Here is a 13,328-nt window from a genome sequence, read left to right as displayed (position 1 = left end):
TGATAAATATACAACATCTTATATAATAGAATGAAAGCGGAATGATAATTTGGCATATAACATTATTTATTATATAAAATTGGATGGATTGAGAACGCGGGCAAGAAAAGAGGTGGGTTGCCAATGTGCGCGGGAAGATATTAGGAAGGGTGAGGAGGGAATAGAGATATGTGGGAACGATACAAGGACTGTTGCATATAGGGGCAGAATTAGGATTTGGTGTTTGGTGGGCGATTGACAAAGTGTGTGGTATGTGCCAGCATAAGTAATATGTATTTTTTACACATGATTATTAAAAAAAAATCATACATCACAAAATTATATACAAAAAATATGTCTTTAAATTATCTTATAAGATCATTTTCTTCAAGATTTCCTTAGTTGTCTAAAGAACTTTACAAAAAGAAAAGAAACTGAAATGTCATCTTAGAATTTTTCTTTCTAATAAATTGAAATGTCATCTTAGAATTTTCTCTTCCAATTGAAATGTCATCTTAAAATGACTAGACGAGAAAAAAAATAAAAAACCATGTAGCTATGTAAGCTTAAAAATATAAGAAAACTTATATAATATCATCAATATGAAACTAAACAAATTGCATAGTGCACACCAAAGAAAAATAAAAAGAGATTGAAATAAAATATTATACCGTTTATACTTTCTGTGTCTATGATGTTGGGGTAGACTGCTTTCGAATTCTGTGGATTTTTTTCTTGCTTTGTTTCCTCTCAATCTCAAATATGAAAAAATAATTGTTTATGCTCTCTCTCCAATCCTTTCGGTCTGGTAAAAGAAATGGCATTTGGCTGGGTACATGGCATAGAGGTAGTCAAGTAGACTTTTTAGTATGTCGTGTCAATGCTAGTTTCTCAGGTTCTGTCAGTGCTACCCTCTCTTGCTCAAATGGTTAAAGTTGAAAGTACATCATATCATGTGTGTTTGAGCGTTGAGGGAATAATCTTAAAAAAAAAAGTCTAAATGCAGGCGTGGGGGTGGCCTCCCCGCGGACGGTCTCCTACGTGGACTAAAACGCCCCGTTTGAATTAAGTGATGAAAACGGTGCGCACATGACTTTCGTTCAACTAAAAAATCCCCTTCTGAAAACACAAAATGCAAATTATGCAATGTTTTCATTTGAGACTTTATTGTAACACTTCGTATTTTAGTATATTTTTATTGAATGATTATTTGTATTAATTCAAAAATTTATTCTCTTGTTTTAAAATTGTTAGATTTTTAAATGGTTTAATTTTTTATGATATTTAAATTATGTAAATTAATTTGTTATGTTTCCTTAATATTTATTATAGTGATGCATTTAAATTATTCTTTATTTTAAATTAATTGATTGTTAGATTTAATTATTTTATTTTCATTTTATCATTACGTTTAAATTATTTTAATTGACTTGTTGTTTTAAAATCTTTTTCGATAGATCATTTTTGTGACCCAAGATGTGAGATTTGGACCTCATTTCTTTCCCTCCATTCTTTTTTTTCCTTTTTCCTTTTTCCTTTTTCCTTCTCTTTTTCTTCATTTTTCTTTTTCTTTTCTTCTTTCTCTTCTCTCTCCTCCATCCCGCGCGCGTCCCCTCTCTCTTCTCCCTCCCCGTTCGTTTCTCTCTTTTCTCAGCCCACCGCCGTGACCGGCAACGCCCAACCCATCTTCTTCCTCTCCCTCCAGCGACCACCTCCCTCCATTTTCAGCCTCCTTTGCGCCGCCGTTAGACTCCACGAGCTCCTCAAAGCCGCGGCATCCTTTGAGTTCCAACGCCGTCGTCGCGTCACCTCTGGCCACCATCTCTTCATCACTTCATCCTTAACCTCCTAGCAACCTAGCCCACCCATCCCCAGCTGTGATCCGTCACCGGTGAAGCTCCACCATCCACAATTTCGTTTTGGGCATTTTTGGCCTAAAACCACCTCCTACCCCGCCGCCCATGGCAAATCACCACCACCACTAGCTTCACCGACATCTCTAGGCCCTACCCAATCAATTTCGGGTCTTGGTTTATTCCCGTTCAAAAGTGGATTTTTGAGACCCACAACCACAGTGCATTTTGCACTATTCTGTTGCTGTGTCGCCACTTGTAGCACCTCCGTGATCTTTCAGAAATTATATTATAGCTTTGTAAGTATTTTCTCAAAGAACTTTCGTGATTTAAATGTATTTTTGCACTAACTCATTTTACTGTGAACTGGTTGGTTATACCGGACTGAGTCCGAGGAGTAAGGGGGTCGGTTGGATTGGATTATGGAGTTGTTTATGTGATTAGTTTATGATGTGAGATTTATTGGCTGTTTCGGATTTAAATATTGGTGTTTTGAGTTTAACCTTGGTTACGGTAGATATTGATGATTTTAGAAAGTGATGATATATTTTGAGATTATGAGGATTTTAAGTTTTGAGGAATTAAAATAGATTATTTTAGAAGGTTAGGCTTAAATATCGAAATCCGTGAATGATTGAAAACTTACGAAAATTACATGATTATTTTTATAGATAACGATTTATAGTTGACTCGACATTTTTGAGGAAAATTCTGAAAAAGTTAAGAATTTCAAATAAGCGGGGTTCCTATGCTAGGGTTTATACGAGTTATTTAGACTGAGGTTGACTTTCTGAAAAATTTTGCATATTTTGTGATGAAATGTGAACTTGGGAAAATAAAACCAACCTCGATCGTTTATTTGCATACTCATGAAATCTGTGTGGAAAATGAAAAATATTTTCTGACATGCATTGTGCAGACATGAGCTAAATTTTATCATGTTGCCTCTGAAATCTGAAAAAGAGCGATATTGAGAATCTGAAAAATTGTGCATTTATTTAAAAAGATGCTCCGACTTTTATTTTCAGTATGTGAGAATGATCTGATTATGTTTTGGTACTCTGTTTTATTTTGATATGGCATCTGAAAATCTTTGGCATGGTGTACTGATTTTGTATCTGACTCTGTCTCTGCTCTGCTCTGTTTGGGTTGGTACTAACTTCTTTCTCTCTCTGAGTGCACCCACTTTGGAAACAAAGTGGTTTTATTGTGGTCTTTCCTGTGTGCATACTCGGGACTCCGAGAAGAATAAGGAAAAGATTTTACCTCTGTCTCTGCCCAGTTTGGCCACCGGGGATAGCACAACCCTACCACGGGAGTGAAACATGGTCTCTGCTCTGTAAGATGCTATGTTTTGATATGATGAAGATGCTCAGATTATATTATGTCAAAGTGTTCTTGAATATGAAATGGATATTTAAATATGAACAATTGACTCTTTTGGGGTATGAAAAGATTGAAAAGCCGCTCTAATTTTCTAATAACACGTTTCTGAGATCTGTATATAAAAATATAATGTTTTGTTTCTGCATACTGAACTTTCTGAAAAGGCTCATGTTTGCACGCTAGTATATGTTCTCTGCTTACTGAGTTGTTGATAACTCACCCCCTTTTATCTCCAATATTTTCAGATGATTTGAATATTTCAGTTGAGGATCAAGAATATGAAGCATAGGTAAGAGGAGTTAAGAATAGTGGTTTAAGCATAGGAAGTTTACATGAGTATTGAGGATTTCGTTATTCAGTAAGTTTGTTGCGTTCTGATGATATGAATTGTTAGGAGGTTGATGTTTTTATTAAGACTTTGTACTATCTTGGATTAATTATACTGGAGTATTTGATGTGAATTAATGAGTAGTTTGTGAGATAGAAAAAAATTTGATTATGTACTATGTGAATGGAAAATGATTTTTAGCGACTCTTTGGACTCTCGGGGACGGGGCGTTACACTTCTTCTCCAATTTCAAAATTGTGTGTATATATACCCTTCTCTCGTATCAATTTCTTGAAGTGAAAACATCAATTTTCCAGAAGATCCCTCCTACTAAAGGGACAACAAAATACACAGACATTGTTCTATCTTTATGGCTCTAAACTTAGTTTATGGATACTGGTTTACTGAACCAGAAAAATAGAAAAAAAGAAAAAGAAAACAATCATTCCTTTCACAAATCCCATAACTCACAAAGTCTTAGATTTCACAACTAACACAAATTTCACAGATTTCCCCACCTTCTTCTCATCACAGATTTCTGCAGTCCCAACCTTTTGTTTGATAAATTTCCCAAGTCAAACATTGTTAAACACTAGCACAGATGAGAAAAAAAAAAAAAAAAAAAAAAAAAAGCTTTGTCAAAGGATCTTACCTAGTTCGATGTTGAGGAGTGGGTAGACGAAAGGGCAAGAGAGATTTTTGTTCTGAAATGAAAAAGTGCAGGCAGACGGAAATGAATTTCGTTTTTTGGCTTTGTGGGTTTTTTTTTTTTTAATATAAACGTTGATGGCCACGTCAGCAATGTGCACATGCAGGCAAAAATTACGCCTATATGTAGCAGTTCTGTATTTTAAGAATATTTAAACTTAAAATTGTAATTATACAATATATAAGATTAATTTTTAAAATTTTTGCTATAACAGTTCCGTCCATGGTTGCATGGGTTTTGGAAGAAAAGGAAATGAGGTAGTGCAAGTGGTGAGAAAAATTGAGGCAATTTCTAATTTTATTAATAGGAAAAATTCTATTCATCATCTCACACGTCACACTTTTTTTCTTATCAAATGTGTGATATATAGATGATAAGTAGAAGATCAATTCAATAACTTTAAGAAAAATAAAATAAAAATAAAAAAATAAAGTGTGATGTATGATATGTGAGAATGATGAATAACAAAATTCTATTAATAAAATATACGATACAATTTTTTTTTATAATATTTTAAGAGTTCTTCTACGGATCAGCCCACTGTTCACGGCTGATCCGTAGCACACCTGAGCTGGTGTCTTCTTCTTTTTTTTTTTTTTTTTTTGAAATCTTGTCCTCTAAACGTTTGTTTTAGAGTGTGTTTAGATGTTGAAGTGAGTTGAGTTGAGTTGATAAAATATTGTTAGAATATTATTTTTTAATATTATTATTATTTTAAGATTTGAAAAAGTTGAATTGTTTATTATATTTTGTATTGGAATTTGAAAAAATTGCAATGATGAGTTGAGATGAGTTGAGAATAATTAAAGAACCAAACGAAGCCTTACTCAAACAACAGAACGCCCATTTCGAATTCCCACGAAGAAGCACATCCCGCGTCTACAGAACCCATGTCGCCTAGTACCTGCGTCGCCTGCCCAGCGCCACCCCGCGACGGCCATCACTTGATCCAGCGACACCCAGCGACGGCTCATCTCCACCTGTTGCGATTTCCCAAGTGTTGGTTGGTTCATATAAATTTACTTTGTTCTCGGTTCTCAAAAGCAACGTTTAAAGTTGTAGATCGTAAAGTTAAGATCTTTATAGTTTTATTTGTTTGAATCTTAGTTAAGTAGTTAGTATCTGAGCTCAAAAGCCTCAGAAACACAAAATTTCATAACCAACTTTTGGTACTCTTATATCATACATTGAACTCTGTCTCCAGTAAATTGGTCTCTTTTTTTCTATTTTCATTACTCTTAGCTACAGATATAGTTCCTAAAACTAAAGATTTCGAATGCTGATGTTTTTTAAGCCACTGTGATTTTAGTTTTGGGCTGTTCATGGATAAACTTGAGCTGAAACAGCCTCAAAAACCTCCAAATTATAGCACAGATGGATAATTCCTTTAACTTAGTTTTCTATGAGATATCCTTAAGCCAAATATTGTAAATTTCAATACTCTTTCACAAGTTTTCAAACACTGCTCGTTAAAGACAAGTATTATGTCTCCCATCTTTAACTTGGGTAAAGATCCAGATTTAAGGGACTACGACATATAAGTTTATGTGCTTATCTATAGAATTGAGCTCATGTAACTTAAGAATTCAAAATCAATTCATCTTACCTACATTAGAGTTTGAATTATGTTGTCGGGAAGTGGAATTGAGTTAATCGTGCTAGAAGTTCTCTGTAGTTTTTAAAGTTGAGTTTTTTTTACCCACATCATTTTTTTTAACCAAGTAGAAATAATCTTAACAACGCACAGGGTCAGCGTGTTCTTTCTTGAAGTGTTTTTTCTTTTTATTTTTTAGCTTTGTTTACTCTTTAGGAAAATTGTAGACTTTCACCGGTCGGTGATGAGAGCTAATAGAGATAAAACAATTTGAGTTTGTTTTAAAATTATCTGTTGCACCTGAAACAATATGATCATCTTCAAACATAGGTAAAATGATAATGTTTTTGCTAATGGAGTTAGGTATTTCACTCTTTCAAAACAAAAGAAGAAGACATCCATATCTGAGTTACTGTATCCTCAATTTCCTCCGTAGTCTAGGCTGCCAAGCGGAGACTCAGATTATTAGTCCATCAGCAAGTATCAACCTTGTGGGAAGTTTCACTTTGGAAACTGCCGCGGCAATTCTTTTTGCAAGTAACTTTTCTTGTTTTTGTTTTTGCCATATTCCCTTAAAAAGAATGCAATTTTTTTTTTTTGCAAGTAACTTTTTTTGTTTTTCTTCTTGTGAAAATCTTGACTATAGAAAATTTGAGGAAGCGTGGGTCTATTGTAATGTATTGGTGCCATACGTGTAAAAAAAAAGTGGTGAAGCTGTAGCTTATTTCTTACTTAACCGTGCGGTGGCAAGAATCTTATGGGATGAGATTTTTAGTTGGACCAATATTGCATGGGTGACATTTAGGAGGGTGGTAGATCTTTTTGTTTGCTGGAGAGGCCTTCATGGCAAACCCCAACTTGAGGCTGCATGGAGAATGATTCCTTTATTTCTCAGATGGAGCATTTTGGTTTGAAAGGAATGGTCAAAGCTGTAAAGATCGGGAGCGCTCTTTGGTTGAGTTTAGAAGTTTCTTTTCCACACCTTATTTTTTTGGGTTTCTGCTACTGCATTCAATGGGGCTAGCTGTCATGACTTTCTTATATCAATTTCTTGCTCCTTTAGGCTACATCTATTTACTTGATTCAATAAAAAGTTTGTGCTTCCTCTTTAAAATCCTTCAAGAACAACTTTGTTTAACTTTTTTCACTCAATAATGCTTTCATTGCATGACCATTTTAAGACATGGTAGTTTTCATTCTTAACTTATCTGATCTAGAGTTTCCATAGCACTTTTATTTTCTCATGTCACTTCATTTAGTAACTCTAGTTTACAAACTATGTACTAATATTGCTAGACTTTTATACATGGTCTAAGCAGCAAACATAGTACCACTTTTGGAAAAGTTGCTCTAGGTGAAGACGTGAATCTTGGCTGCTAAATAATCTCCATAAGATATTTGCTCCCTCCAATGTGGCAGACTGCTGTTAAACCCATATTGCGTATTTATATCAGCTATAAAGGAAAGAGCCAAACAAAAGAAAAAAGAATAAAAAGGGCCTCCAAAGAAAAGGTGGCTCTTCAGGTGTCACAGTCCATAAGAATCTTGTAATGGTAACCATGTTATCCTATTTTTCTTGACATCACTGATTTCTTCTGTTGGAACTTGGAACCTCATTTGCTTGATTATAGGTTGGATAAGCTTATAGTAGAGGCTATTACCAATTTGAAGGAACCGAGGGGTTCTGACAGGGCTGCAATTGCTTTGTACGTAGAGGTATTTCCACTATTGTGTCTTTCCTTTCGGTCGTGACTTCTTGAAACTATCATGCTTGCAGAAATAAAAACTTGAAGCTGTCAAACTTCATAACATTTAGTGCTTTTAATGAGCGTTTAGAATTATTCAAGTTTTTTTCTTGAGCATATCTCTTTTCAGCCTTCACTTCTTTCTAATAAATTGGTCTTGCCGCTGATAGAAGTGAGATTTAAACAACTTCCTCTTAAGCACAATTCTTTTAACAGAACAAAAACATTATCACAAAATGATCGTTGCTGCTATTTGTGCAAAAATTTAATAATTCATCAAATCACATCAATCAATGATAAATTAATGCTTATTTCTTTTAGATCTGAGGCTGCAATCTTTCTTTTCAATTTGTTGTCAATTACAATTAGCTGGTATCCAGCAGACTTAATATTAATAATATTTCTATTTTTATCAGACTGCTTACAATTTTCTGTGTTTGCCCTTTAAATTGGCTGTCCAAAGTGTGTAGTCTTGGGATACTATGGTTAGGATGCTGCATTGGATCCCTAATGCCTCTATTACACCACTCTATCGTGTTCCCTTCCTGAATTTTTTTTCAGAGAATGTTACAATCCCAACCCCCCCCCCCCCCCTCCCCCAACGCTTTTCCAAAAACAGTCACTAATAACTTATTCTGAGTACTAAAATTCACACGAACCCTGTATATAACCCTGAGATCCATGATTTACGACTTGGTGGATGTTGTCATACTATCATAGAGAGGTTCTTGTTGACCAATAAGAAAACTTTGTTTTGATTGCCTGTATCTAAGTTGCAATATTTCTACACATTATAGTTTAGTGCCCTTGATGGCTGTTAATCCTAGTTGTTGTATCTTTGCAAATTTTGCAGATGATGGAATTTCATGTAGCAAGAGTACCAAACGTGCATTGGGTCCATCATTGTATTGGTGCAGCTCCATCTTCAGCCAATATGTCTATAACTGTAAATATGGCTAGGGTTGTAAATGTGGGAAATGGGAGATTGATATGTGAGTTGTGTTTGCTATTTTTGGGATCATTTTGTTAAAAGTTCATAGATTTTTCGAAATTTTGGGACTGAAGTGAGAGAAGTAAAAGACCACCAAAAGAATTACATATAGTGACTTCAATTGCCAAGTTAAATATGTATTTCAGATGTCCTTGCGACTGTCATTTTAACCAATGGAAGAGTAAATGAAGAAAATAATCATTTTCAAGGGATGTGTTCGAATGCTTGGCAGTTGTGGCTTACCAAATAGAAGCCCCGTGTTTATCAACTACTGTGTTTGTGCATGCATTCGCATTTGCGCTTCCTTTTCACCAATCCCTTGCTATCGCCTGCGTTTACAGTGGGATTTGGACAGTAAGGTGAGGTAAGGTGAGATGAGATGGTTTTAGTTTAAAGTTAAAAGTTATATAAAATATTGTTAGAATATTTTTTTTTAATATTATTCCAATGTTGAGAATATTGGAATGTCATTCTTAGGCATGCACTGCTTCCCTGTTTCTTCCACCACATGAGAGTGAGGGAGGAGGGAACTTTCATTTTTTTTTGACGAATAATAAATCTCATTCAAAAGGTAGAAACTAAAGTAAAATGCTTTATATACAATACAATATACAATATACGACTTCCCTTATTGTGAAGAATCTTCCTCCCACCCTATGCAGTATCAAACTCCATAGCCTTCCTAATCTTTTTCAGACAGTGCAATATATTTATTTAGTCCACAAGAGCTTTACCACATATTATGTACAACGGAGAATCTTGCTTTTGGGCAAGCAAGAACATGTCTCTATCACCTTTTCTATGGTTTTGCCTTCATATTGCCCCTTATTTGTGACAAAAGAATGGCACAAGAAAATGAATAATGTTTTGGGTAATTGTACATGTTTGACTATCAAGACAGGCAAAAAGAATGTAACCTTAGTTCTATTTCTTCCTAAAAAATGTTGATGTAGCACCAAAATCCTATCTCAGCAAGCTCTGAGCAAGCTAGCAGTAAACCTTACAAACACAAAAGCAGCAAACGATTTCACGTCTCAAAGAACTAAATGCCTAAACACCATAATCTCCTAGCCTATTAACATTTGTAAACTGTTCATAGCCTTTATATTCCTTTCTATTTTCCTAGTTAATTAAGACTCAAAAATCTACAAGTGCAAATAGCACAACAAATGGTCTTCTCAATCATAAGCCAATAAGCCCCTATGTTTTAACCGTAAACACCAACGTGAATTGTTCTTAATCAACACCAAGAGCAAACAACCTTCTCATCTTACTTTAAACCCATCCTACCCTCAAAGAAATAAGAGGATAAAGCCTAAAAAAACTGCCTTGAATGGAGTTTTATCTGGTGGAAGAATAAACAAACCATGGTGAATGAAATTTGACAATGATCGTGAATGAAAATACGGGCCAATAGGTAACCAATACATCAACATAAGATTCTGAGGGTTTTGGTTTGTACAAGACAAGACATGTAACATACCAAACCAAATCGTATTTGTGATATGCTCGGGCAAACGAAGAATTGAGATTTTTCACTTTCAATATAGCACGACAAGCACAAATTTGGAGAGAATCATTCTCAGTAAAACTGGGATCATATAAAAGCACCCAATAACAGAAACTGACTTCCCACTAACAAAATTCTCATTTCCCATTAATCTAAGACGCCATTATTCTACATCAAAAGACTAAATCCGAAAAGTTAAAAATAATAATAATTGTAATTCCAATACCACAGTAGCACCCAAGTCCTTGAACTTGGCAACAATGGAATTGGCCTCCTCTTTGGTGAGTCCCTTCTTCAACACCATGGGCGCTTTCTCCACCAACTCCTTGGCCTTCTTCAGACCCAAATCCATGAACGTCCTCACCTCCTTTATTATCTTAATCTTGGACGTCGCGTCAAACTTCTCGAGCTTGATGTCGAACGCCATCTTCTCAGCAAATTTGGCCTCATCAGCAGATGCTGTACCGGATCCGGTGGATGCCGATGATGGGCCGAGCCCGAATAGTGCGGGATTGTACTTGTTGAGGCCCATCTGGAAGCCCCCACACATAGCTCCCACACGCGAAACCCAAAATGGGTTCTCCTAACGGTTTGCCGCTGCTACCGCCGCCATCATCAGCCTCCAGCCCCATCGTTGAGCACCACCTCCCCTTAGCCCCGTCAAGCACGACAGCCCTCTCCCTCTCTTTCCTGAAATGGGTTTCACCCATACGGGTTCTGCAGTGCCACCGAGCCGTACGCCGCCACCCACGGCTCCAGCTGCCACCTCGAGCCTCCCTCAACTACCAGCAGCTCCACCGCAACTCCCTTAGCCCTCCATGCTCAGTCATGCCTCTCATTTGGCCTACGGGAGGTACGGGTAGGGGAGAGGATGGCGACGCCGGGTAGGGGTGGAGGTGGGAGAGAGGATACCGACACCACGTGGGAGAGAGGATGTCAACGCGGGCGGGTGGTGGGGGTTGGGGGAGAGGATGGGCGAGTGGTGGGGATGGGGGGACTCGGCCGACACGGGGTGGAAGGAGCAAGAAGAAACGTGAAACGAGAGGAAAATTGGTTTTGTTGCGGGATTTTTTGGTTATTTTATTTAGGAACACGTAAGGTGTGTTTCGACTGATCCAAAATAGAGACTGATACGAAGATTTATTTATATTTTAAATTAAAGATATTTCTTCAAAAAAAAATGTTAATTTTATTACTCATTTATAAAGGTTGGTTGGATCAATCATCTTCTTTGTTTTAATGTTTTAGAGGTCGTGATGTTGATCGAGGAGAGAAGTTAGAACGACAAATGGGACAGGAAATGACATTTGACTCTGACATGAGTCATGACAAACTTGGAATTCGATCATTCTATGTCCAAACTCAAAGGTGAGTGAAAGATTTTTGGCACTGAATGTAATTTTTCGAGAACTTACCCTAATTAGTGACACTTGATTACTTTTGTCCTAATAATCTGTCTCTTCGCCACCTTCAACCAATTTCAATCTCACAAGCAAACAAACAAGAAAAAAAAATGAATGTACAGAATTAGAACGAGATATTATCAAGAAATTACCTGCTATAATCAATGCGTTTTGGTCCTCTTTGATCAGTACTTGTCATGGTGGGGGACGCTGAAGCGACAATCAAGTTAAGCGACAATCAAGTTTCTCTTTGAAATTTGAAAGCTAACTTCCATGATAGGAACTTATTGGCTTAGTTTTGTACCTGTTTTTCTTTGTACATTTCCAGGTCTCTCAATAATCATTATAATACAAACAAGCTTATATATCAAAGCTAAAGCAAGATGGGATAGGGATCAATCAATTGTTTTTTTACAAGCAGGAACTAAATTTCTCATACCCTAAGCAAGACCCATGAAAACATGAATCTCTACACTCTACAGAGTAAGCAACAATTACAAGTCCGAGAGTGTACCTAAATCACAAACTGTTGATAATGGTATATAGAACAAGGAATCGAGATCATGGAAACCACCCTCTTCACAATCATTCAAGGAAACCGGTTTTTGTTAACACAGCGTTCCTCACTTTGCTGAGATCCCTCCCTTTGAGGGTTCTCCCAACACCTTCAAAAACAGAGAAAGAGGAAATATGACTTCTTGCAAGCCTCCTAGCTATTAATTCATGTGGAGGTAACTTGCAAACGTCCTCATTATCGTTATCATCTTCATCGCTGTCCTGGGCGTCTTTCGAAGCTTCATTGATATCATTATCATCATCATCTTCATCATCATGCCATGAATCATTCTTGGCGGCCTTCTTTGACTTTCTCCTGGAAATCTGTGACCAGTCGGGAACGTTAACTGGTGCTGATTGCTGAACAAGTTTGGCTTCATGAGAGGAATTATTGCTACTGCTACTGCTGCCTGTAGCTCTTGGTATCATTCTTGCAGCAGATGGAACTGGTCTATGTATTGAAACAGAAGTTTCATTTGATTTGTCAACCATGGAAGTAGAATCTGTTGTATCTCTGAGAGTAGCCCAGACATCTCCTTCCTCAAAGTCTCCGTCTCTCAAGGACCTCCAGTAACCACTGTTCTGCCTGAATAATCCATGTCTGTTCTCCATTGATGATTGCCTACAAAAACCAAAAATGAAAACAAAATAACATCTTCTCTAAGTTGCTTCATTTTACATATGGGTCTCCTCCATTTCCACTAAGAAGAACTACAAATTGAAAGAGACAGATATTCAAAGATTACTCTAATGTAAGCCAATTCATGTTGGGGAGAAGGTAGTGGAGGAAAACAAGAATCGACCTTGCCCTTGATTGAGACCTTTCAAAGTCGCAACTTTTGCCCAGATTCTGAAGGGATATCTGCAACATGTGTAAGAAAAGTTAGCTCAAGGAAGAAAGTTTAGTTGTTCTGTTTTCTTCTTTCTCAGTTTCTTCTATATTCTATCTCCTCTTTTTTCTGAGATGTTCCTTCCATGGAGATTCTTACCTCGAAATGTTTGAGGTGGCCTTAATAATGGTGGGTTTTATGGAGAGCCAAACGAGTCAGGGCTTGGTGGCGTCGGGGGGGGGGGGGGGGGGGGGGGGGGGGGGGGGGGGGGGGGTGTGGGGCGGGTTGTAATAAGACAAATAGCTGACTTTTTGTACGTAGATATCTACAATATTGTGATGGGTCTTCATGTATTTCTTTTGGTTCCCTTGTATAAGCCTAACTTTTGAAAATGTTGAAAGGGCAGTAATAACTTATAAACAAAGATCCAGTTGAACTGGCTTTC

At 36.8% G+C, this 13,328-nt stretch overlaps 3 protein-coding genes across 8 annotated transcripts; 1 reads left to right on the top strand and 2 right to left on the bottom strand.

Moving 5' to 3' along the window:
- The first annotated feature begins 5,084 nt into the window (after positions 1–5,084).
- LOC121237973 lies at positions 5,085–8,793 on the top strand. 5 transcript variants are annotated; one of them, XM_041134907.1, is made up of 4 exons: positions 5,085–5,258; positions 7,156–7,396; positions 7,481–7,565; positions 8,448–8,793. In XM_041134907.1, the coding sequence occupies exons 2-4, from the start codon at positions 7,260–7,262 to the stop codon at positions 8,622–8,624; spliced, it is 399 nt and encodes a 132-aa protein (XP_040990841.1). In that variant the 5' UTR covers positions 5,085–5,258; positions 7,156–7,259; the 3' UTR covers positions 8,625–8,793. The 5 variants fall into 5 exon arrangements, 3 of the variants coding, with proteins under 3 accessions (XP_040990841.1, XP_040990843.1, XP_040990842.1); XM_041134909.1 differs by lacking the exon at positions 7,156–7,396; XR_005935022.1 differs by lacking the exon at positions 5,085–5,258 and having other exon boundaries at positions 6,805–7,361.
- A 1,374-nt stretch (positions 8,794–10,167) lies between these two features.
- LOC121236703 (50S ribosomal protein L7/L12-like) lies at positions 10,168–10,645 on the bottom strand. The gene is made up of 2 exons (XM_041133133.1): positions 10,322–10,645; positions 10,168–10,176 (listed from the first exon to the last, which is right to left on the bottom strand). The coding sequence occupies exons 1-2, from the start codon at positions 10,643–10,645 to the stop codon at positions 10,168–10,170; spliced, it is 333 nt and encodes a 110-aa protein (XP_040989067.1).
- Positions 10,646–11,805: 1,160 nt separating this feature from the next.
- LOC121236405 (transcription initiation factor TFIID subunit 11-like) lies at positions 11,806–13,123 on the bottom strand. Of its 2 annotated transcripts, XM_041132831.1 has the most exons (3): positions 13,043–13,123; positions 12,857–12,915; positions 11,806–12,675 (listed from the first exon to the last, which is right to left on the bottom strand). In XM_041132831.1, the coding sequence occupies exon 3, from the start codon at positions 12,663–12,665 to the stop codon at positions 12,084–12,086; it is 582 nt and encodes a 193-aa protein (XP_040988765.1). In that variant the 5' UTR covers positions 12,666–12,675; positions 12,857–12,915; positions 13,043–13,123; the 3' UTR covers positions 11,806–12,083. The 2 variants fall into 2 exon arrangements, with proteins under 2 accessions (XP_040988765.1, XP_040988764.1); XM_041132830.1 differs by lacking the exon at positions 13,043–13,123 and having other exon boundaries at positions 12,857–13,036.
- Between the last annotated feature and the right edge of the window lie 205 nt (positions 13,124–13,328).

The sequence above is a fragment of the Juglans microcarpa x Juglans regia genome, chromosome 6S (assembly GCF_004785595.1).
Source record: "Juglans microcarpa x Juglans regia isolate MS1-56 chromosome 6S, Jm3101_v1.0, whole genome shotgun sequence".
Classification (NCBI taxonomy): domain Eukaryota; kingdom Viridiplantae; phylum Streptophyta; class Magnoliopsida; order Fagales; family Juglandaceae; genus Juglans; species Juglans microcarpa x Juglans regia.
This window is presented reverse-complemented; position numbering and strand designations above follow the sequence as displayed.

What these genes read in the sequence shown, in the direction of transcription:
- LOC121237973 (XM_041134907.1), top strand. Translation starts at nt 7,260, where the DNA reads ATGTGGCAGACTGCTGTTAAACCCATATTGCGTATTTATATCAGCTAT. An exon ending in TCACAGTCCATAAGAATCTT is followed by an intron (nt 7,397 to 7,480) that starts GTAATGGTAACC and finishes GCTTGATTATAG; the next exon opens with GTTGGATAAGCTTATAGTAG. An exon ending in CAATTGCTTTGTACGTAGAG is followed by an intron (nt 7,566 to 8,447) that starts GTATTTCCACTA and finishes CAAATTTTGCAG; the next exon opens with ATGATGGAATTTCATGTAGC.
- LOC121236703 (XM_041133133.1), bottom strand. Translation starts at nt 10,645, where the DNA reads ATGTGTGGGGGCTTCCAGATGGGCCTCAACAAGTACAATCCCGCACTA.
- LOC121236405 (XM_041132830.1), bottom strand. Translation starts at nt 12,924, where the DNA reads ATGTTGCAGATATCCCTTCAGAATCTGGGCAAAAGTTGCGACTTTGAA. An exon ending in AGGTCTCAATCAAGGGCAAG is followed by an intron (nt 12,676 to 12,856) that starts GTCGATTCTTGT and finishes TGGTTTTTGTAG; the next exon opens with GCAATCATCAATGGAGAACA.